The sequence below is a fragment of the Podarcis cretensis genome (assembly GCF_951804945.1).
Source record: "Podarcis cretensis genome assembly, chromosome: 5".
In the NCBI taxonomy this organism is placed as follows: domain Eukaryota; kingdom Metazoa; phylum Chordata; class Lepidosauria; order Squamata; family Lacertidae; genus Podarcis; species Podarcis cretensis.
In genome coordinates this window covers 92290245-92314544 of record NC_137174.1, presented here as the reverse complement: position 1 = coordinate 92314544, position 24300 = coordinate 92290245, and the positions used below count along the sequence as shown (strand labels likewise).

Here is a 24300-nt window from a genome sequence, read left to right as displayed (position 1 = left end):
GGGCGGGGCGGGGCGGGAGGAGGAGGCGTGCCCTTTGGCGTTTCGCGACACACGCGCGCCTGGCTTTCCCCTCTGCTTTACGGCAGGAGGGCGCGCAACCTGCCTGCCAGCAGCCAGCTGGGTGGCGGGGCGGTAGCGGGGAAGCGTCGGTGGGGGGTGGGGACGCGGGACTGATCTTCCCCTTGGCCAGTGTCTGCCTGACCGAACCCCTCCTCCTCCTCCTCCTCCTGCTGCTCCCCCTACCCAGCAGAAGCCATGGTGAGTGCGCGGGGGGGAGCCGCGCCCGCTCGCTGCCCTGGCCCTCCTTTCAGAAAACGCCTCCCCGCTTGGGGCGAGGGGTGGCGGGGTGGGGTGGGGAGAGGGGCTTCCGGCAGCTATGGCTGTGCTCTATAGCATGGGGAGGCAAGCTAAGGCCCGAGGGCCGGATACTGCCCAATCGCCCTCTAAATCCGGCCCGCGGACGGTCCGGGAATCAGCATGTTTTTACATGAGTAGAAAGTGTCCTTTTATTTAAACTGCATCTCTGGGTTATTTGTGGGGCATAGAAATTCGTTCTCCCCCCCCAAAAAAAAATAGATAGGTAGATAGATAGTCCGGCCCCCCACAAGGTCTGAGGGACAGTGGACCGGCCCCCTGCTGAAAAAGTTTGCTGACCCCTGCTCTATAGGGTTGCCACCTTTGTCCTGGCAAAATAAGAGGGGGGCGGGGGCTGGTTTATTTTGTTTTTCCACCTGAAGTAACCTCAAAGGAAGCCATTGCAGCCTCACAGGATGGGTCCCCTGGAATTCGTTGCACATGCATGTGCGGATTTGAAAATCTGTCTGTGCTTGGCTACCCAGAGCTGAAATACATGACCTTTCAACACACCCTTTCAAACGCATGCGTTTGGAGAGGATCCCTAACTTGGGGGAGAGAGAGAGGACTGCCTTGCAGGGGGTTGGACTAGATGACCCTGGGAACCCCTCAAACTCTTCAATTCTATGATGTACAGGATAAAACTATCAATACAGGACGTAGCATTTTGGCATTGAAATATGGGACAATCCTGCATTATACAGGACAGGTGGCAACCTTGGCTCTGCCCTTCGCAGTTGAAGGCAGCAAATGTTTCTGAATGCCCCAGTTGCTAGAAAACCACGAGAGGGAGGGGAGAAGAGTGCTCTCGTGCCCGGATCCTGAATGTGGGTTTCACATCTGGCTGGCCGCTGTGAGAACAGGGCCCTGAGACCTGCTGCCATATTGGGCAGTATACAAATTTAATTAACAACAGCATGCTGGACTGGATGGGCCACTGGGCTGATCCAGAAGCCAGACTCTTCCAGTCTTCTTATGATTTGCTGCAATTCGTCCTTTCTTCCCTTTCAATTTCCCTTTCTTCTGAAAGAAACCTTTTCTCTCTCTCCCCCTCTCCCTGCTTCGCTGAGCAGAGGGAATGGTGGCTGTCTTTTCTGAACAGCTGTGTGTGTGTGTGTAAGTAATTTGACCTTTCATTTTGAAGAGGTAGGCGCAGGGAGCATGCACGGGAGCTGCACAAAAAATATGATATACGGAAGTAAGCACTGGGCTGGCCCCCTGATGTATGCGCCTTGCAGCTCAATGCTGTGCTTGCTTACTCAAAAGTAAATCTCACTATCTGTGCCCAGTGACACTTCCAAGAAAGTGTGCGTAGGATTGCAGCCTTAGTCTGAAGTAATATGAACTTGGATTAACAGCCAACTATTTTCAATTTCCCAGCGGTGGTGCAGGTAGCTGTGTTAGTCTGTTGCAGCAAAACCAGAAAATAGTCTTTTGGCACCTTAAACGCTAATATTTTTATCCTTGTACACATACTAAGCTGGCTTCCTTTCACATTGTGTTGTTTGAAATTGGTATCCACTGAAAAAAATCTTCATGTAAAGACTTGCCCTAAAAAATCTTTATTCTGATTGTGGTATTTCTTATCAATCTAGATATGAAGGGGCTTGTGTCTGTCTGAGGGAGGGGAGTAGTTCGCTAAGGCTGTGTATATGGGGGCATAAGTCACTGGAATTTCTTTTTTCAAGGCAGTTAAGAGTTGGGAGGGAGAGAGAAGAATTGCTGGTCATTGCTTTTTCAGACCAGTCATACTAATGGTTTTAACCACAATTTTTGGCCTTTGAGTGTTTGATTTGTCACAGCTGGAAACAGGAAGCTATGCTAGATCAGGGATAGGGAACTAATAGCCTTCCAAATTCCCAGACTCCCAGTTCTCATGAGCCCCAACCACTAAGGCAGTGTTTCTCAAACTTTGGTCTCCAGCTGTTGTTGGACTACAACTCCTATCATCCCCAGCTAGCAGGGCCGGTGGTCAGGGATGATGGGAATTGTAGTCCCAACATCAGCTGGAGACCCAAGTTTGAGAAACCTTGCACTAAGAGATGGTAGACATTTAGTCTAGCAACAGAACTAGACCTATAACATACTCCTTCTAGGACAGTGTTGAGGAAGTGGGTCCAGCTGGCAGGCCAGATCCAGACCCCTTGAGCCGCATAGGCCACTTTGATAGGAGTTGCCCATCTGTGAATCATCTGTTGTCACCATAACATGAGATGGAGTGTTTTCCTTTGTGTCCGCATGGTTGGATAGAGAACTCGCCTTTGTTAGCTAATGTGTTTGTTTTCCTGTGCAAGATAGATCATTCCTTGTTGGGGGAAGTGATCCTAACAGCTTAGTTAGGATGTGCCCTTGAATTTTGCTGATTCCTCTTGCTTAAATAATGTGGATGGGAGGGACTGTAAATATATCTATCATTCATGTTTCAGTAACTGCACTTATCTCTTTGCCCAAGAATAGCTGTTGCAGGAACACTGTGTATGGTTTCAAATGCTAGAAGGGGTTGAAAGCTACCAATTAAGGCTCTCTGTAGTGTGTGAGCAGTCTGCATCCCAGGTATCTTATCATTTTTCAGGGTGTTTTCTCTCCCTGAAAAAATTCTCAAGCCCATTGAGTCTCAATAACATTAATACTTAGGCACTGAAATTACTGCTTTTTTTCATTTTCTGATATTGCCTCTCCTTCTCCCCACCCTCCTTTCTTAGGCTACTACTATGATAGCAGTCGGTCTGACAATAGCTGCTGCTGGATATGCAGGTTTGTATTTCTGTATGCAGAATTTTGTATGCAGGCTTTATTTCTGACTGCTTTGAACAGTATTGCATTGTAAATTGATAGTATCACTGTTGCTGAGTCTTTGACCTCACACACGAGAGCATACATCTGGCTCTAGTACATTAAAATCTGTGGCTTGTGGCAAATATTAAATAATATATTAGCAGGTCACCAGGTGTGCTTATTTCCTTGTCCTCTTACTTTCCTGCCTGAGAACAGAACTCATCTGACTGTTTTAGGAGTTACATAAATTGCAGGAACTTAACTCCCTCCTCCAGCTATTGTTTTCAGAGTTTCTGCCTAAACAGTCCATCACTTGCTTCAGGTAGCAGAGCTTAATCAGCCTAGAGGATCCTGTCCTACAAATTTAGAATCTCTGGTCCAAATCTTATTATAAGTGCTTGATTCTGACACGAGTGCCGTCCCAAATTATAACGATTTTAAATTTTCCTTTGAAGCTGCTGCAGCTTTGGTGATCTTCTAGGACAGATGGGGAACCTATGGCTCCCCAGATGATGCTGATCGAGACTCTTGTCAGTCCCAGCCAGCAAGGCCAGTGGTCAAGGATAATGGGAGGTGTTGTCCAACAACATATGGAGGACCACAGCTGCCCCAGCTCTGTTCTAGTGGGAATACTAGCTGAAGAACAGCTGCCTTTGTTTTCTCTGTGTTGCTTAAACATAGTGCATAGATAAGTCTTTGCCAGCTTAGTGCGCTTCAGATGTTTTGGACTATAACTCACATCAACCTCAGCCAGCATGACAATCAGGTTGGCAAAGGCTGACATAAATTAGATTTTCAGAGAACTAGCTTCTGCTTAGTCTTAGAACTTGTAAACACAAGGAAATGTACTCTCTCTTGGGTATAGGTTAATGATTAAATATTGGACTTGTTTGTGAAATCATTAATCCTAAACAGCGTTGTTTATATAAGTTATTTCACATTTCAAGAGCTTAAATCGGGCTTTTCAGGGGGCTGTGACTTTTTACAATATATTGCAATTCCCTTTTTTTAAAGTTTATCTCTAACCAGGAGAACTTAGAACCGTTTTTCTTTTCTTTTTTTATAAAAAGGCTTGGATTCTGAAAGGCTTATAAGCAATAGAATAATTTGTTGGGTCATCTGTATATGACCCAGCCAATGCACATAGCCCACCCCTGATTTCAGTTAACTGTAAGCGGATGGAAAAATAGATGGGGAAAATAGATGGGAAAATAGAAAAAGAGCAACAAACTGGTTGTCCCAGGAAGCTGTAAAAGATTCTTATGTTTGTGATTTGATAAATATTAGGCTCTTCAAAAGTAGTGTGTGCATTGTATTTGTGGGCAGCTGCCTCTTATAATCAGGGCTGCGTCCTTTCAATATGCAAGTTGCAGGCATGTATCTTTGCAAAGCCTGTAGAGAAACTTCTGCTTCAGATCTGCTTGTTCTGTGGTTGCCATCAGCACTCCTATAGAGTTCCCAGGAAGAAGAATGAAATAAGCAGCAGCAGTAAAAGAGAGGCTGGAAGCAAGTAGAAATCACTACACCTCTGCACCCTCTTAAGCCTATTGCACCAGTAGAAAGCTTGTTTGGAGGCACAAAATGTCATTCCAGCTCTTTAGTGCTGGTCAGCTGCACCAACAGAACACGCAGATCACTCTCTAAGACTTAGTAAGTCTTCCTTTTCTTCAAGGTCGTTATGCACTGCAAGCAATGAAGATAATGGAACCACAAGTAAAGCAAGCTCTTCAGTCGCTGCCAAAATCTGTGAGTTTGCTCTACTCAATTTTCTTTTGCAGCCATAGTTGTTGTTTCTTTAATACGTTTGTTTTTGTTTTCTTGTTACAAAATTGTACACACATAAATAATGAAATAATGTACACACATAAATAATGAAATAATGAAACATGACACAGCTAACAAAAAAGGGGTCACTAGGGGAGTAAAATACTAAACCAGGCGTGGCCAAACTTGGCCCTCTAGCTGCTTTGTGACTACAACTCCCATCATCCCTAGCTAACAGGACCAGTGGTCAGGAACTTTGGGAATTGTGGTCCCAAAACAGCTGGAGGGCCAAGTTTGGCCATACCTGTACTAAACTTACTGTTTTTCAGTACATAATAATGAGGTGATTACAGTAAACAAGTAAAATGACTTCTTCAATAAATCTGCTTGGAAAACACAGAGCAATAGGAGTTAGCTAATGAGTAGTGCCTGCTTATACGCCATATTGTAATATATGTTGTAGGCATTTCTCATCCATGTGTTGTTTCATTTGTATGTTTAATAAAATCACACCATACAGTGTAAGAATTGACTTGTTTTTCCCCGCCCCTTGCCACCTTCAAAGTTTGCGACAGATTTTCCATTATGGCTGTTTCCCAGACTGTATTATGCCAGTAATCAATATTCATTAATTGCCAGGTTTAGTTCATTCCTTACTTCTTAATTGGTCTACATCTGAAGTATATAAATTAAGGCTAATGCTGGGGTTATTGGGATTGTCTGAGCTGCGGTCTGACATACCTCTTTAAAAAATTCCTTCCAAAATTGTTCTAGTTGTGAACATTATCTCCTTTTTCCCCCCAAGGTGTCCTGAGATACGTAAGTCTCAAAGAGCCATAATTGGTTGATCTTCAACAGTTCTATTTACACATTCCTAAGTGCTCTCCAGATCTCATCCTTTTCCTTAAATCTATGGAAGCATATAATATTGCCTCTTGGAGGAGCTAAAACATGCAGACAAGTTGATAGAGCTCTGTGGGTTCTTTCAGTATCCTCTTGGAATAGGCACATATTAGTCATTTAAGTCACTAGGCTTTAAAGTCCACAATATGGTTATTTTCTGCCCCTTCTGCGAAGCCCCTCAAGCAAAAGTTAACCTTTTTTAAGTCTGTTTGACAACCGTCCAGCTTTGATTTTATATCCATATTCTCTTTTAAGCAGTTTTAAAAGTATTTTATTTAGTAAGCTTATACCGTTTCCACAGTTCCACCTAATTTTTCTGGCAGTGCATTTGCCTTATCTATGAGGAGTCATCGGTTTGTGGTAAGAATTTATTTCTACACCACTTGTTCTTATGCAGGTGAGGGAACACCTTTAAATAAAACATGGAACCAAGAGAATACAACAATATCAGCGTCCTGTAGGGATCCAGTTTATTAAAACTATTGCAATAGGACAGCCTTGCTAACAAGTTGTTCAGCAGAACTGCTAGTTAGCAAAGACTGCCACAGGGCACAGTAGAAGAAAACTTATACAGTGGTACCTTGGCTCTTGAACTTAATCCGGTCTGGGAGTCTGTTCTACTCCCGAAACCGTTTGAAAACCAAGACGTGGCTTCTGATTGGCTGCAGGAGCTTCCTACACTCAATCAGAAACCGCAGAAGCTGTGTCAGACATTCGGCTTCCAAAAACGTTTGCCAACCAGAACACTTACTTCCGGGTTTGCAGCGTTCAGGAGCTGATTTGTTCAACAACTAAGCCATTCGGGAAACAAGGTACCACTGTATAGGGATTTCAAACACAGACTACAAAGGATCTTAAAACATCAAAACATCTTTAAACATCCTTCTACTTAGCGTACATCAAGAAAGGTTACAGGTCATGGGATGCATGGCTCCATACTGATATCAACTCACCCGCAATTACCTTGGGGTTCCCAGACTGTTTGGGTCTCAAATGTTGCACTTCTAACAGTTTCCTTGGCAACCAGGTCTTCAGCAGTGTTTATTGACATTCCAGTCCCCAATCTTAACTTCCCTGTTCCCAAAACATGTCAAAGAGCTTCAAGGAGAGATGCTGGATTTGCACTCCAGTGTTTACTCAAACAGACTTAGGAAAACATCCTTCATGGTCATTTGTGCCACTTTCAGGGTTAGACAGGATTTATTGTTTATGGCCTAGAGAGCACGAGGGTTGCAAAATGCAGGCACACAGGAACCATTCATTGATGCATTCTACCTAAAGGTTAAACGCAATTAATATTGAAGCAGTTATATCAAAATCTGTATCAAGAATCTTAATATCTAACAAAATATCAAAAGTTTTACATCAAGTTCCTTCCATGTTTCTGAAATCATTTCTTTAATGTGGATACGTTGAGCTACAAATTCTTCTCTCAGCGCTGCATCGCTATCTTTTTCTGCCATGGCTTTTGCAGTCGTTATCAGGCCAGGCTCCATGTTATGTCTCTGCTGATTCATAAACTCCTCTGCTTTAGGGCTGTCAAAGTCCTGTCTCTGAGGATTTTCTCCCACTCTATTTAGACTTCTAAATGTCACGAAAGCATGTGTACACATACAAGGAAGACACACAGGTGTGTTACAGCAGTGAGTGCTTTGCACAAAGTTTACAATCACATTCCACCGGGCAGTTCTAAATTTCTCACTAAAAAGAGTCCTGCACCACAAACTATATTTTTTAAAATGCTTTGCAGTCCTGCAGTGTACTTGAAAGTAGGTTGTGTTGATTCTAATGGATTTACTCCCAGATCAGTGGAGTTAGGCTTGCAGTCTAAATATTTGAGAATCTGATGAGTTCTCACAGTGCAATGCTATCCCATTCAATTGGTGTGTTAAATTCTCAGACTTGCTCTCATGTGCATCATTGTTATTTCTCGAGTCTGAAGTAAGGAAGCAGCTTTTGTTTGTTGAGTTGAGGCAGGGGGGAGTATTTTGGTTTTGTGTGGTTGAAGTCGTTAAAAAAAAAACATGGGTAAGGGCCTCAAATACAAGAAATGGTCTAGGCTTCTCTAGGCTCTGCACACACAAGTCAGGAAGCTAGACAATAATGTCATTATTTCTCTTAAACAAGAACAGAACAACCACAGGTAGCTGGCTAGATGCAACTGTTTCTAGTACCACCTAGTGACTCAACCAAATAATGATGCTAGTCACACAGTTATCTTGCTCATTTTGCATAATGCTTTTTTTTTAATGCATCTTATTTTAGGCCTTTAGTGCCTACTACAGAGGAGGATTTGAACCCAAAATGACCAAGCGGGAAGCTGCTTTAATATTAGGAGTGAGGTAAGAAAGAATTTCAGGTTTTCAAAGACGCAGGGGCCCAACAACTCTTGGTGACTTTCTCTGGTGTATGCTTGGTATATGAAATTTCAGAGTCAATCAAATTCATTTGTCCCAAACCATTGAGCATCACAAAAGTGAAGTTAGGCTGAGGTACATACGTGGTCCCCAGCATTTTGGGTCCTGTGTTAAAGGTAGGGCTTGTCTAGTTGAAGAGAAGAAACATGCCAGTCTGCAGAAGCATCCTGGTCATTCCCCGAGAGTGAAAATGAGAAACTGAGCCGTGTCATCGGCCCAGTCTCGTGGAACGATCTCAGAGTAGAGATTCAGCAGTCATCTTCTGAAAACTTGTACATTCCACCAGGCCTATGCAGGTACTGCCCCCCCCATGGTCTGTTGATGTTTCTTTAATTTCTTTCTTTGCTTTTAACTTGTTTTTAACATTTTATGTTATTGTTCGGTTCTGGTTTTATATCATTATAAACCGCTGTGATATATTTTTATGATACAGCATTATATAAATACTTTAACAAACAAATAAACAAATTGTTATTTGAGTATGTAACACACCAGCAGAAGAAATAATAATAGAAGCGGGGGAGAAAACATTTTATCTGTCTGTTCATGTAGCCACAAACTAATCAAGTGGGAGAGACAATTTCTTTTTGTGCCTGGTGCCGGAATTTTGTAAATATTGTGGAATGTGCATACAACTTTTTAGCTAGGGCTGCATTGCAAGAATGCTGTGTGTAACTCATTAATAGTGATGTTTGGATGTCTGATACAAGTGGCCCAAGTTAGTGCCAACAGGCCAAAGCAGCAGCCCATCCCTGATGACAGACACTGGGCAACAATTTTTTACTTTTTTGAATGTTGTCTAGATTTCTACAAATGATTTAGAGTATTTTTGCACTGCTGAATCAGGAAATGGCATCTGTTTCTCTCCATCAGGTCAGGTTCTTGAGCTATGTTGATTTGAAAAAAATCAGATCTTGTGACAAAATCGATTACATTTTTGTGGCATTATCAGCTGATTTTTGTCAACACATATCATCCTAAATATGTTTTTAAGAGAGAAAAATGTTTTTCCAACAACATATATTGATTACCTGATAGAAACATCGATTACTGTAAACTGAATGGTGGGCATTGATAAAGGTAAGTACACGTAAATTGCATGTTGCTTCACCATTTTTCAAACTTCAGGGCTTGAACCTCCGTTTCTTGGAACTCCTGGAATGCTCAGCGGCAGGGAGGTCTCTCTTCAGAGTCCAACAGTAGTCAGCCATCATGACTGTGTCGCAGCGACCGTGAAACCTGGTCTCCATCTCTTTCATGTCCTGATGGAATCTCTCCCCCTGCTCGTCACTCATTGAACCCAGGTTCTCAGGAAACCGGTCCATATGTGAAAATAGGTAGTGCATCTTGACGCTCATGTTGTAGCCCAGGTTTCTGAAAGCAGTCAGCATGTTGTTGACAAGTTCTGCGTAGTTTCTGGCCTTATTGTTGCCCAGAAAGTTCTTCACTACCAGAACAAATGCCTTCCACGCTTCCAGTTCCACTTCGTTCATTGAGTTTCCGAACTCTGGATCTCTGATGAGCTGACGGATCTGAGGACCGTCAAAGATGCCAGCTTTCAACTTCTCCATGGTCAATCCTGGAAAAGCCTGGCACAAGTAAGTGAAGCAGTCACCACCCTTGTCCAGAGCCTTGGTGAACTGCTTGATTAAGCCGAGCTTGATGTGCAGCGGTGGGAAGAGTATTCTGTCTTTGTCCACCAGAGGGTCGTTGATGACGTTCCTTTCTTTGCAAGGCACCAATTCCTCCTGCACAGGCCAGTCCTTCTTTGTGTAATGCTGAGCACAGTCCCTACTATCCCACATGCACAGAAAACATGGGTACTTGGTGAAGCCAGACTGTTGTCCCAACAAAAAGTTCACCATCTTCAGGTCAACACAAATAAACCACTTATGCTGATCATAACCAATTTTCTCCAGCACATACTTCACCGCTTCATAGTTCTCCTTCAGTGTACTCAAGTGAGCCAGGGGTATAGAGGCAAGCTGGTTGCCGTTGTGTAGCAGAACACATTTAAGTGATCGTTTGCTGCTGCCAATGAACAGTCTCCAATCTTTGGGTTCGTTCTGTGGCACTCCAAGCTTGAGCAGAAGCTGCGCAATATCTGCACAGTACACCAAGTCCTTCTCTTCCGAGAAAAAACGGAGGTACTCTTGATGCCTGTTGCAGAAGAAGCTGATGCGAGCACTGTCAGGAGGTTTTTTTCCTTCAATCTGGATGCCAACAGTTCGGCAGAGTCCTTTGACAAGCTGAGGTCGCGAACTAGATCATTCAACTCCTTTTGGGAAAATGGATGTGGAGCATCATCTTCAAGAACCACTTCTTCTTCATGTCCTTCAACACTGGAGGCATCTTTGTCACTAATGTCAGGAAGTTCTCTGAAGATAGGCACTGGAATTTCATCACAATGAGCTACAGGACGACGTGCTGATTGAAGAGCAGGATACTCGAGGCTGCTCTGGTTCTTTCTGTTGATCCCAGTCACATCAACAGCACAGAAGTAGCAGTCAGTGACATGGTTTGTCGGCTCCCTCCAAACCATGGGAATTCCAAAGTTCAGACACCTCTTGCCATTGGTCCACCCATGTAGAGTCTCGATGCATGCCTTGCACACCATGTGTGATGCCCAAGCTTTAGCCTGGTCTCCAAGTTTAATACCAAAATAAGCCTTGTGAAACTTGTGCACCAATTTATGGAAGATTTCGATGTTTTATGACTTCAAACTGATCCTTTTTCGACATAATCACCCAGAACTATCAGACCTGAATACTTCTTGTCATTAAAATAATCATTTCCAATCAAAACAATTATTTGACATGGCATTTTACCCCCACCAACTTCTTCTAAAATGCTCCACACAAGTGTACATGTGAATAAAAACATAAAAAAGACATGTGGCCATAGCTCAAAAACTTGACCTGATTGAGCAAAACCAATGTGATTTTTGGATTCAGCGCATCAGATTCGTCCTAAATCAACTGAAAAAATGCAGACAACAAATTTATTGTTGACCAGTGTTATCTATAGGTTGCTACTTTTGAGCATATCTGGAACTGATCTTTTTTGTTTTGTTTTAACTACTAGTCCTACAGCTAATAAAGGAAAAATCAGAGAAGCTCACAGACGAATCATGCTCTTGAATCATCCTGATAAAGGTAAATGAGATAAATTTTGACATTTGACAGTGTTTGTTTAGTATGAGACCATGCTGCAAAGTCAGATGGGAAGTCTTCAAGTGTTGTGCTAAGGAGAAAATGTGATGTTTTCTGGTAGGTGTGGAAGGGCCCTCTTTCGGGTACTTTGCTTGAGTGTATAAGGTAAAGGTAAAGGGACCCCTGACCATTAGGTCCAGTCATGACAGACTCTGGGTCATGTGGCCAACATGACTAAGCCACTTCTGGCGAACCAGAGCAGCGCACAGAAACGCCATTTACCTTCCCACCAGAGTGGTTCCTATTTATCTACTTGCACTTTGACGTGCTTTCCAACTGCTAGGTTGGCAGGAGCTGGGACCAAGCAACAGGAGCTCACCCCGTCACCGCCAACCTTCTGATCGGCAAGTCCTAGGCTCTGTGGTTTAACCCACAGCGCCACCCGCGTCCCTGCTTGAGTGTATAGAGCAGCTCAATTAGTAGAGCATGAGACCCTTAATCTCAGGGTTTGAGTCCTACGTTGGGCAAGACATTCCTGCATAGCAGGATGTTGGATTAGATGACCCGGGTTCCCTCTGATGGGATAATTTTGTCATTCTGAAGGTTCTCCCTACGTCCATCACTCTGAAATGGCTCCAGTTACAGATAGGTAGCCGTGTTGGTCTGCCAGACGTGTTGGTCTGGTATCTGAAGAAGTGTGCATGCACACGAAAGCTCATACCAAGAACTAACTTAGTTGGTCTTTAAGGTGCTACTGGAAGGAATTTTTTTATTTTGTTCTGAAATGGCTTTTATTCCTGTCATGATACATAGATGTATAAAGGTAAAGGTAAAAGTACCCCTGACCGTTAGGTCCAGTCGCAGACGACTCTGGGGTTGCGCACTCATCTCGCTCTATAGGCCGAAGGAGCCAGCGTTTGTCCGCAGACAGCTTCTGAGTCATGTGGCCAGCATGACTAAGCCGCTTCTGCCAAACCAGAGCAGTGCATGGAAACGCAGTTTATCTTCCCGCTGGAGCGGCACCTATTTATCTACTTGCACTTTGATGTGCTTTCGAACTGCCAGGTGGGCAGGAGCTGGGACCGAACAACGGGAGCTCACCCCGTCACGGGGCTTTGAACTGCCAACCTTCCGATCAGCAAGCCCTAGGCTCTGTTGTTTAGACCATAGCACATATCAAAAGGTTGGGACAAATATCCCCTTTTGTGGTATATGACATCCTTTTTTTTTCTTTTCCCTTTGCCAGGAGGTTCTCCGTACGTCGCAGCCAAAATTAATGAAGCTAAAGACTTATTGGAAGGTCAAGCTAAGAAATGAAGACACACCACCTGATCAATGGCTTTATTTTTAAAATTTATTCTTATTGTTGACGAAAGATGAAGTTTGTGCCAGGAGGGACTGTTTGCTCCAGTATTGGTCATATCATTCATCTTTTTGCTTATATTTAGAGACCTGAATCTATATTCAGGTGAGAGTAATGGATTAGCAAGGTAACACCAACATCCAAGACTGGGTTGCAAAAGAAACCACAACCACCTTTTAAGCCTCATCACATAGTGTTTTGAAATTGTTTCAAAGTGTGGACAGTTGTACGAATTGCCCTATTATAAAACGTCTTATCTGGTTTATTCCCATCATGAAATTCCTAGCTTTTTATAATTGCAAGCTTCAAAGCAATAAATTTGTTATAATAATCTTACGTCCGTAAAACACTTACATTGACCAGAAACAGATCTGTGTCAAGGCTCTCTCCTTCTTTTGAGATTGAACCCTTAAAACAGCTGCCAGGCACGAGGACTGAATTGGGACCTCCCCACAGTGTACCCTTGAAAGCAAGGATGGGGGAGCCTGTGGCCTTCCATATGTTGGACGTCATGCTGGCTGGGGCTGATGAGAACTGGAGTTGAACATCCTTCGAGGGGCCATTGGTTCCGCATCGCGTTCCAAGTCTTAGTATCAAGAAAAACTTAACCTGAATGTCATCCCTTCTCTTAAAATCTGAATCTTTGAACATCCTGAAACATCAGTGAATGCTGAAGAATGGAAGAGCAGAAATAAAAGCAGCCAGATCAAAATCTGACAAGTCTTCTGAAGTTATTTACTATCCTACACCCAAGCCAAGTTACCTATTCAGCTATTAGCGGCAAACTGTCTCTAGAGAGTACCATGCCTGTATCCACATTCTAGGTTTACAAATTCCTTTAAAAAAAATAAAAAGTGACCATGTAGTTCAATACAAAGAACCTTATTCTGGCTCATCATGGTGTGGTTCCTAGATTTTAGCCTATGCTACTAGGTTCAAACTCAGGAGTAGTAACACCGGAAAATCCAGTCTTGCTTACAGCCGAAGTTCCCCTGCTGCTGTGCTGATAACAGTAGTTACTGGGCTGGCCCTAAAAGATCTTTGCTTTCACAGGGCAAGGTTTTTAACATGGTTGCAGTATGTTACTTGCCACCACCATTCTCTGCCAAGCAGTAAGAATCCAGGGGTTCCAGGATTCACCCAGGGTGGTTTTTGTTGGAGAATCAAGGCACAGCTGCAGTGTCTTAGAAATATGGACTAAGTTAGTTCTTGGTATGAGCTTTCGTGTGCATGCACACTTCTTTAGATATCTGAAGTGTGCATGCACACGAAAGCTCATACCAAGAACTAAGTTGGTCTTTAAGGTGCTACTGGAAGGAATTTTTTTATTTTGTTTTTACTATGGCAGACCAACACGGCTACCTATCTGTAATTAGAAATATGGTTTATTCACACACATTTACACTTGAAGCCTTCAGTAGGGGCGTACAGAGCATTATGTACATTGCTCCTGCAATAGCTTCAGCATTTTTTGGTCCAAAGGCATAGCCATTCATGCCCCGCCCCTCACTGCAGCAGCCTCTGCATGGAGTTCTGCCTAATTTCCTCTTCCTCATTCCCAGATCACCTTGACAAAAAACCTGTGCAAAAGGACTTTTTTTGTGTGACATTATGTTCACATTGCCCTGGCAACCTCCCCGTTACCTTGTCTTGTAGGCGGCTTTTGCAATGGGTTAATGGCAGGGCCATCATCTCCCTCTGCCTGGCAGAAAAACAAGCTCATCATGTCAGCTTACCTTAATTATCAAGGCTCTGATTAAACCCCAGCACCCAAGAATCTAGATAAATGGGGCACCCAGGGATCTAGAGGTTCTTTGTTCCCCCACTAACTCATAGCAATATTTATAGCATAAGCCTTGTCAGTTGAAGGAAACAAAACATGAAAGGCAGTGGTACGTGGCTGCTACATGTCTCCAAAGCAAGCACATTTTCCCCTCAAAGAATTCTGAGGAAGAAAATGTACCGTATTTTTCGCTCTATAACACGCACCCGACCATAACACGCACGTACTTTTTAGAGGAGGAAAATCCGTAGGCATGCCACCCGTAGGCATTCCCTCCATAACACGCACAGACATTTCCCCTTACTTTTTAGGAGGAAAAAAGTGAGTGTTATGGTGCAAAAAATACGGTATTTTGTAGGTATGGTGTACATCAGTGGTGTCCAAACTTTTTTCAGAGGGCCAGATTTGATGAAGTAAAAGGCTGTGAGGGCCAACCAAAGCACCAACCAAAGTTGGTAACTTTTTTTAGGATTGAAGTTGTTGAGCTTTTTTTGGGATTGAAGTTGCTGAGCTGCCACAGGTTCAGTGGGCTGGATTGGGCCCCAGAAACAGACTTTGGACATGGCTGGTATACATACTCAATGAAGCATGCCGATTCCAAGGTATCAATAAAAACATTTCTACTCAAGAGTAAAGGAACAAGAGGTAAAGGACAGGTATCTGCATGGGTAGGGTAACATTTAAATCTGTTACCCAATTCATGTAGCTTATTGCCATACTAGAGTTGGGGATAATTGTCTTAATGTGCACAAAATAAGTGGCTTGTTATGCACCTCTAGCACATGTGAAAAGCTATTTTTGCAGTGATTATATTTTGGATCCCATTGACAACATGGCAGAGGATCGGCATGTGGGTCTCCTGGGTAGTGGTTTAATACGTTTTTAAAGAAAAAATGATCGGTTTTGAGGCACTAGAAAAAAAGGTTTAATCTTTCCTTCCTAATTGCAATTACCCCTGACTGCAGCTGTTTGCCTCTCTCCTTGGGGTAAAATGCAGTAGGGGGCAATTTAGATCAGGAAGATGATCCCTAGCTGCATTGAAACTTTTAAGGAACAAAGGTAAACCTAGTCACTGATTTCCTGCCATCCTGTCTCATTTAGCTCATACAGGTGGTAAGTAGCCTTGTCACAAAGAGTTCACTCTAAATCTTTAATAGATTGCTGTAATAAATTCATGACCTTGGCAAGTACTTAAGGATCAACCAGTGGAAGATCAAAGTTTATTTATTTTTCTACCAGCATACAAAAACATATTGCACATCAAACAACCAAAACAAAAATAAAAATACTCTAAGGACTAACGTATGTAGTTTATACAGAATAAACTTTCTGGAAATTGATCTTTTCAGTAGTTCTGGTTATGTCTTAATGGACATGACTAATTCAGCTTAAGTGTTTTAACTAAAGCTATGTTTGATTTTTAAATACTGTACAGTTTAATAAATAAATCAAACAAAGCCTCAATGTAGAACAGTCACTGCCAATGTCGCCCAATATCCCTGCAGATTGAGAATTTAATAAATGTATTCCAGTGGTCTGCAGTATTTTCCCCACTACATACAGCATTTAAAAAACAATGTATTAAAACAGACCAGTTTCCAGACTAAACTAATGGAGAAATTACAATTCAGTGCAAAATATTTTAGACTGCATTTTTTTTTCTAGTTTTCCTCAGGTGAAGAAGTGGTTGCATATTATTAAAAATGTAACAAAAGCAGCTAATGCTTTCATAAAGAAGGTTACGTTAGGGATCCCCCCACATCTCTGCCATATTTTGAAAACAAAATAACATTTCCTATAGCCAGCAATTTGTTTTTATTTAAATGTTACATATACTATTCTCAAGGCACATCTGATGATATTTATAACACAGTAGGTGTCAAAGTATGTTCAACATTGGATTTCTTCAGGATCCCTCCCTGTTCTGTTTTCCAAAATGGAGGAACTGAAAGTGCGGTGTCAAGACTCGCGATCCATATTCTATCTTTGGCAAGCTTATACAAGCACTATTGTAAAATGTAAATGTAAAAGAACTGTAAACTAGGAACTCTGTTTATGAAACACCATTCAGCACAGCTTCGTCCTGTTTATTCCCATCTTCTTGTACAGTACTAGGCCTTTCTTCAGGACTATGCTGCAAATTGGAAGGCTCAGTCTCAGAAATAACTGCAGGGCCATTTATGGCCTTTTCAGAAAGGCCAACTTCTTCAATCACATCTTTTGTCTGAAAATAAAATTTAAAAAATATTAGTGACAAGACGACACATGAATCATTCATAACATAAGCTACTGTTTTCCCTCCTCTCAAATTCAGAAAAGCAAGTTTTAAATAAAAATTAATACATTTGATTTCTGCTACCTCTATATTCTACCTACAGCATTCTGTTTGTCAATTCTGTTACCTTTTCAAATAATTAAATCGTTTACTTTAAAACCCATTTTAAAACATTTGCTGCGTAAGCCATTTTGTGACAATGAATTCCATACATGAATTGTCTCCAAGGAAACGGGGACATAAACCACCATTATTTTTCATAGGTGGATAATAGATGAACAGGATAAGCCGCCTTCACTGAACACATTTACATTTATTAGGCTCATGTCCAGCTTATGGGCTTTCTCATAGGCACCTGGTTAGCTGCTGTGAGAACAGAAGTCTGGGATCACATGGGCGTTTGGTGTGACCCAGCAGGGGTGATATGTAGCCAAGTACTCCCGCCTTAATTGTCCTATTACGTAAAATAGTAACATGCCTCACCTTCCCCACACCAGCCCACTTGAGACAAAAGACTAACAAAGGTTTGGCAGTCAGCACTAACGGGAAGGATTCAGACACAGGATCCTGTAAAATTGCTGTGTGGGTCAATGTAAGGACCTATGACGGTACCAAACTGTGTTTCCCTAGTGTGCACCAGCACCAGCATGGTGGGCAACTACATTTAACAGCATTTCTAGTCACTCTCCTCTGATGTTGTGGTGTCAATGATTAAATTATTCTATACACACACGGGAGGAGACCACATATTTCTATTAACTGTATCATTTTGTTTCCTGTAATTTTTCTTACCATTTCTTTCTTGGTTTTGGCCAGTGTTTCCCTTGGGAGGTTTCTTTGTCTACTCTGAGATTCTGCTCTTGATATATAATCAGCAACTGTTACTGTGAGGAGAGAGAGAAAAAAAATATTTTTGCTTAAATTACTTGATGTTTAAGAACTGAGCAGCCAACATTGGCTGCAAACCAACAGGGCCCATTTATGCAGATGCCTTATAAGGTTTTTATAACACAATACATTTCTCAAAATGCCTAAGCTTTCAGGAATGGTTGCTGGGTGTGGGGGGGAAAGGGAGATTCTAAACCCCAACTGTCTACATATGTTTTGAATGTTTTATCATTTAGTACTGTATACTGACAGTCTCTGAAGGATTTTCAACTACAAACAGAATTATTTGTCAAGTTACTAATTGTCTGGGGCAATCTAAAGCCTCCCCATAGCTTCTTACTCAGAACTAATCCTAATCAAGTCAATAAATCTATTTGTTTCCAAAGGGTTTCCCTATTCATGTCTTAAGCAGGATAGGATTTTGTTTATAGGCTGCATTATTACTGGGAAATGATTGGTTTGCTATGGTAGTGCTTACAGCTTTCTGAATTATATTCTTCAAAGAGACCGAAGGAAAATTATTTTGATAATAAGCTTGAAAAATACAAAGTGGTTTTAGACCAGGTTGAGAGGAAGGTGATATACGGGGCCAGGCAATCTGGCCAACATGGCCTGGGTGTCAGCCCAGGATGAAATTCTGCAGGACTGAGCATTAAGGGCCATTTATTTATTTGTACTTATAGCCTGCTCTTCACCAAATGCTCCAATGAAGAGTTATAAAAGTATCACAATTAAAATACAAATTGCATTAAAATCATAAAATAAAACCACAAAACAGAACAGCTGTGCACAGCAATTATAGCTGCAGAACAGGTTCGAGTTTCCTGTTATTGCCAAGGGGGTTAATGTGGTCTTCATTAACAGTGCTGCAGAGCTGCATGTAAGCAATCTGCTTCTGCTTAAAATTATTCACACAAGGGGAATATGTGTTCCTTTAGATTGCAATGTACAACCATTGTGCTGGAGAGGGAAAAGAGCACAGCGCAGTTCAATGCAGCAGTCTGGATCGCACATCTACATGCACAACGTGTAGCGAGAAAAACCTGACAGTGCAGACATAGCCATGTTTCTGAAGATGCTTCATGTGACAATGACCACCAGACATTAGCTTGTCCAAAATTTAAGATTAACCCAATATGCTTTCACAACAGTTCATCTTTTAGAAGGTGATATAAGCCTATAAACATATGGTGCTGCCTTATACTGAGTCAGACACTGGTCCCTCTAAGTACTGTCAATACTGACTGGCAATGGCTCTCCAGGGTTTCTTGCAGAAGGCTTTCCCAGCCTTACCTGGAGAAGCCCTATGTTGGTCCTGGGATAGCTCAGTCGGTAGAGCATGAGACTCTTAATCTCAGGGTTATGGGTTCGAGGCCAGTGTTGGGCAAAGAGATTCCTGCCTTGAAGGGTTGGACTAGAATGGTCCCTTCCAACCCTAAAATTTTATGATTCTATGCTGGGGACTAAACTGGGACCTTTTGTATGGAAAGCATGGGCTCTGCCACTTAGCAACAGCCCTTTTATATGACTTTCTGGTATTTTCCAATTCTATGCTTCTGCAGAAGCAAATTTACGCCATCATTTGACAAAAGCTGCAGATGGATTGTGTGTGGTATGCCTCTGTTGTTCAATAGCTTGTTTAAGCTGTTGTATGGGGATAATATAGCAAACACAACAGTAATCACCAATAATTACTTGTGTGAAATACAGACAGTACATTTTAGGGGGGGGGGAGAGATAAAAAAAAATACTTAGCACAACAAACAAGGAATTTACAGGTGCAACACTTAGAATTATACTGAAAGTTATTTTACACCTTTAAAATATGTAAGGTGTTAGTATGTATTTTTTTTAATCAGTCAAACAACAATTATCAAAGCATGAACATGCAACAATTTTTTGTTTTAATTTAGTTGTGATTTCTGGTGTTCTTAAAAGCAAGAGATGTAAGTTTGATTCAAAGGACAGGAAGGCTCCATGCATCCTGGTTTGCTACAGCACTAGAACTTGGCTAACATACCTCTTATGCATATTAAGGAAAGGTGCCAGAAGGCCGAAGGAAGAGTCTGTCTGACAGTGTTACTTGCAACATGGCATACATACCCTTGCACCTATGACATTCATTTATAGTTGTCCCCTAATTTCAACATAGATTAAGTCTATGCACACTTTTACAGTGGAAGTACACCAAATAAAAGGCAACAGTATTAGTTTCATTATAAAAACTAGAACATGCCCCACTGACCATTTCTCATCCTGCAGTTTGATTAGTATTAAGCAATCATTATTTACAAAAGACAGCTTTACATATATTTTAGAAGGTACACAAACAGCAAACGCAGAGCATTCCTTCATGCTTGTGACCCGAGGTGGTTCACCTCTCCACTCGAGTTACCTGGCTGTCTATCTTCTGCCTGACCCCTGAAACGACGCCTGCGACTACGATTGCGTCGCTGGGGTTTTTTGTCTCTATCATCTGCAATTGCAAAGTTTTACTATGAACTTTCTCGGTGACCAAATTGTTCTGCTGGCAATTTAGCACACAACAGTTTCAAAGGAAAAAGTATTCAGAATGGCTAAGTAGCGCAAAAAACTTTTACCCATCAGGGGACTGAAAAAGCAACTGCAACTCTGTTTAAGCTGTTATCACTAAGTTGGTACTGAAAGTTAAACATTGGCTAAAGAAATTAATTCCCCATCTCATGAGAAAAATTTTTTCCTTGGTGTGATTTGCTTAAACTGTAAATGGCTATTCTTAGACACTGAAAATAAACCCTAGACCTGAAATCACATACACAGAAGCCCTACTTATTTTTAAGTATGTTTTGAATCACAGCCTTAGAGGAGCAAGAAATGGGAACTCTTCTCCTGGCCTCAATTTCCTTCTTCCCAAAGTACATTTAGCAAATTCAGCAATAAAACTACTTAAGACCTAGAGAAGGCAAAGGGGACTCTAATTCTTGAGAAGTAAACAAATATGAAATTAAGGCCTGGCTCCTCTGACTTTCCCACCAAGTTGATAGCAGATATCTACATGGAATGAAGCCTTATGAATGAGTTCAACGTATGCTCTGCTATCCCATTACTATGGACTAAGGCTAAAATTGGACTGGATGCATATATGGTAACAGGGTAGCAGAGATAGGGTTGCAAAACCCTAGATATGACATAGATATCAGAAGGCATCTCTAAGACAACAATCAAATGAAAGTCAGCCTTTCTGAATATTTGGTCCAAAATATTCCAGTCCAATATAGAGCTAAAATCTTTTAATACTGCAACAGATGAGGACACAGTTTTGAACCACAAGGAAACAAGTAGAATAAAGTGCTAGTTAAGAAAATAAAGAGCGACTATTATATTTTTTAGACAGAGCTGATAAGGCTATTTACATACCTAAGCCATTTTCATTAACAGATGCTGTGTCAGATTCTGTCATTCCATCCATTAAGACAGCATCCTCATCAGTTCTTCGTCTACGAGATCGCCTACGCCGGTTAGTGCTGTGGTGTGATTCACTTGCGTCTGTGTCTGCAGTCTGGTCAGACTCTGTGTTATCAAGTAAACTGTAAGGGTTGCTGTCTGGGTCTTTCAGCACTTAAAGGAAATGACAAAACCAGTAAGAGCACGTTTTCACTTGACACTGTTTTCATCTCATATTTTAACTTTAAAATATTAAAAATCAACCATCAACAAGAAACAGGGAAGTAGTTCAGTGCAATCACAACACACAACTCTCAAATACATACCAGAACTTATAGAGGACTTCCCACCTCGGGGACCACCACGTCCACGACCTCCAGAAACACTGCGCCCTCTTCCCCCTGGTGGACGCCTTCTGCTGTCACGTTGGTGTCGACTCTCCCTGTCATCATCTCCTGCTAATGACCAATCACTCAGTTCATCTTTCCTTTCCGATTCTGTTTCAGAGGGATTAGACAGCTCAGAATTTGTTCCTTTACAATAAATGAGAGGGAGAAGTGATCATCAAGTACTGTTCAAGTACAATTTTGAATTTTAGCAGCAGAATGCCACTAGCAAAGAAAGCTGAGGTACACCCAATTTTTTGAGGCACAACTTTCAGGGGTAAACGTTTGCTCTACAAGAAGAAAAGTACCATTCCCAGAAGAATGCACAACGTAAGGCCAGTGCACCAGTGTCTGAAACACATAACAGAACTCAGTACAAAAAAACTGACTTGACAAATTAGATGAGAAATTGAACTCTGCAGCACAAACTAGATGCCAAGGTGGATGCATAGCATGTGAAGTAAACCTATTTCTGCACAGTCTAATACTGAATATTAGTAGAAAAACTTCATTCATACACACAAAACAGAATAAATGATCACTAATGGGCATCATATCAGAGTGGATCTGAAAGGGGCTTCTTATGTAGTAATTGTGGATGCTTCCATTTCACCTTAGCTTCAACACAATTTCCATGTAATTTATCTATTTGCCACAGGATGCAGAGCTAACTGAACACCTAAACTACTACTTTTACTCTTGTAACATTCTTACATCTCAATCTGTTACAGATAAAGAACACCTTGCCAACACAAACAAAAAGTCTTTCAGTCAGTCTAAAACCCTACTGCTGGTGGTCTTGGGTTATTAATAGCCCACAGTGCTCAGTTATGAAACAACATGGCAGGGAGGGATAAAAGATGTTCCCATGGAAACATACAATATGATGCCATTATATAATGGACAAATGCAATATTACTAATTCCAATCAAAACATGTAAACAAGGAGGAGGGCAGGATTTTCCATTAGAACTTGGGCTGTCAATATGTGACAACTATAAAGGGTTAAAAAGGGAGCCCCAAACCTCTTGAAGTGGTGGCATAAAAAACAACAAAAATGGAAGCCTCTACTTCCAAACATGCCTATTATTCCCAAGCATCCCACTAAGAGGAAACACAAAGGGCTGGCTGCTGAAAACATTTGTCCACAATGCATACAGAGGTCCAAGATTCTGAACTTGCTGCCACCTCTTTTCACAAGCAACGTAGAAACATGTATGTGGAGCCTGGCATGAAAACAACACTCTAAACCTGAATTTATGTATTACATTACCACATATAAAGTAACAGAAAAATTACGCACTGATTGGAACAGCTATACAGTACCTTATCAGGCAAACCATTTGTTTCATTAGATCATTATTTTGCTGTAGCTAACACTAAATGATATATTTGAAATATCTGATCCATTTAGACCAAGGTGGACAACAAGCCTGAATACACACTACAGGCCCTTCAGCTACAGTTGGGCTTCTGTATACCCATTTTTGTTAATGTTTGCAGAAACAAGTATGAAAGTATGCTGCCAGACTATTTCTGAAGTTCGCATGAGTAATTTATTTTTGATGCTCTTGATTTCCAAGTTAAGTGACAACTCTGGATTTCTTTAAGTGTCAAAATCTTTTAAAAGCTATCAAACACTAGTAATAAAATTCAAAGCGCAGCATGTCCACCATTCACAGCTTGGCCTCCACTACGTTTTTATAATTTTCTAGTTGTATTCCTCACAACAGCCCGGCCAGTTAAGCAGCATTATGGTTTCCCATACTGCAGATGATGGAACTCAAGAGGAATAAAGGAAGCTGTTTTATATCGAGTTAGACCATTGGTCAATCTAACCCAGTGAAGGAGAACTTTAGGCCCCAAATTCTTAAGATTTCATTGAGTTTCATAAAGCTCAAATAGTCATACGGGTTCAAGAAGGTTTATCAATATTGAACATAGTTAATGGGGTTGTGTGTGCAATCACTGTTTAGTGATATGTATGTGACCTTTCATGAGACCAATTTAATTCACAGATGGGAGTATAGAACCCTGAGACCACCATTACTGATAAATACTGAATAATACTGATAAATTACTGAAATTAGACTATCAGGCTAATTGAACACTATTCACTGTTGCTGACAGAAACAAGGCAGGCCAAATTTCACAAGGGGCTGCCTAGGAGGCAAACATTGCTCATTATTGAACGCAGCTAACTAAATTAGAAAATTAAGAAGTGAAAACTAGATTCTCCTGGATTTGAAGCACCAAACATGTGAGAAATGAGCTGGAGGGTATGAGGTCCTAGGCTGAAAGGTTACCCCCTCTACCTTTCATCTCTACCACAAAAGAAATTTATTTTATTCCTGCTTTAAACACTTGTGTGAAATTATTCTTTGAAATGCTTGTAATGGAAGAATTACTTGAGCTTCCAGATCAAAATTTGGTATCTAATCAGTGTCTATTTGAAGCAAATTCCTGCACTGTCTACTCTTGACTGGCAGTGCCTTTCCAGAGTGTCAGGTAGGTGATGCCGGGGACTGAACCTGCGACTTTCAAAACTGATCTTTAAGCATAACTTACCATAGCCAGAGGTGTAATTGGGGCCTCTCCGTCCCCTACCTCTTCCACTATAGGATCTGGAGCCTTGTACAGAGGAAGGGTTGTTCTCATCTGTGGTATAACCCTTTTCCTTTTCAGGACCTCTGGTAGATGACGGTCTGAACCCCATGCCAATCTGACGTAGCTGCTCATCAATCTGGAGCCTCTCCATCCGCAGCTGCTCCACCTCCTGCATGGACAGTTACACTAAATGTAAGCAAGTCCACTGTT

The 24300-nt window shown here is 41.6% G+C and overlaps 2 protein-coding genes and 1 long non-coding RNA gene across 6 annotated transcripts in view; 2 read left to right on the top strand and 1 right to left on the bottom strand.

The window, feature by feature from the left end:
• The first annotated feature begins 96 nt into the window (after window positions 1-96).
• Window positions 97-13442, top strand: DNAJC19 (DnaJ heat shock protein family (Hsp40) member C19). Its single transcript, XM_079978348.1, has 6 exons — window positions 97-258; window positions 3057-3108; window positions 4802-4875; window positions 8062-8138; window positions 11298-11368; window positions 12612-13442. Exons 1-6 carry the CDS (start codon window positions 256-258, stop codon window positions 12680-12682), a joined length of 348 nt encoding a protein of 115 aa, XP_079834474.1. The 5' UTR covers window positions 97-255; the 3' UTR covers window positions 12683-13442.
• A 664-nt stretch (window positions 13443-14106) lies between these two features.
• On the top strand, window positions 14107-16115 carry LOC307217290. The gene is made up of 2 exons (XR_013839533.1): window positions 14107-14687; window positions 14838-16115. It is a non-coding gene; the product is annotated as an uncharacterized lncRNA (long non-coding RNA).
• FXR1 (FMR1 autosomal homolog 1) overlaps window positions 15703-24300 on the bottom strand; it is a 32009-nt gene continuing 23411 nt past the window's right edge. For 2 of the 4 annotated variants that reach the window (XM_079977913.1, XM_079977912.1), the window contains 6 exons: window positions 24052-24259; window positions 21424-21630; window positions 21071-21271; window positions 20070-20150; window positions 17579-17670; window positions 15703-16735 (listed from right to left, as the gene is read on the bottom strand). In XM_079977913.1, coding sequence (XP_079834039.1) covers window positions 16565-16735; window positions 17579-17670; window positions 20070-20150; window positions 21071-21271; window positions 21424-21630; window positions 24052-24259 — 960 coding nt within the window. In that variant the 3' untranslated portion in view covers window positions 15703-16564. The remainder of the gene's footprint in view (window positions 16736-17578; window positions 17671-20069; window positions 20151-21070; window positions 21272-21423; window positions 21631-24051; window positions 24260-24300) is intronic. The other 2 variants (XM_079977914.1, XM_079977915.1) reach the window with 2 other exon arrangements.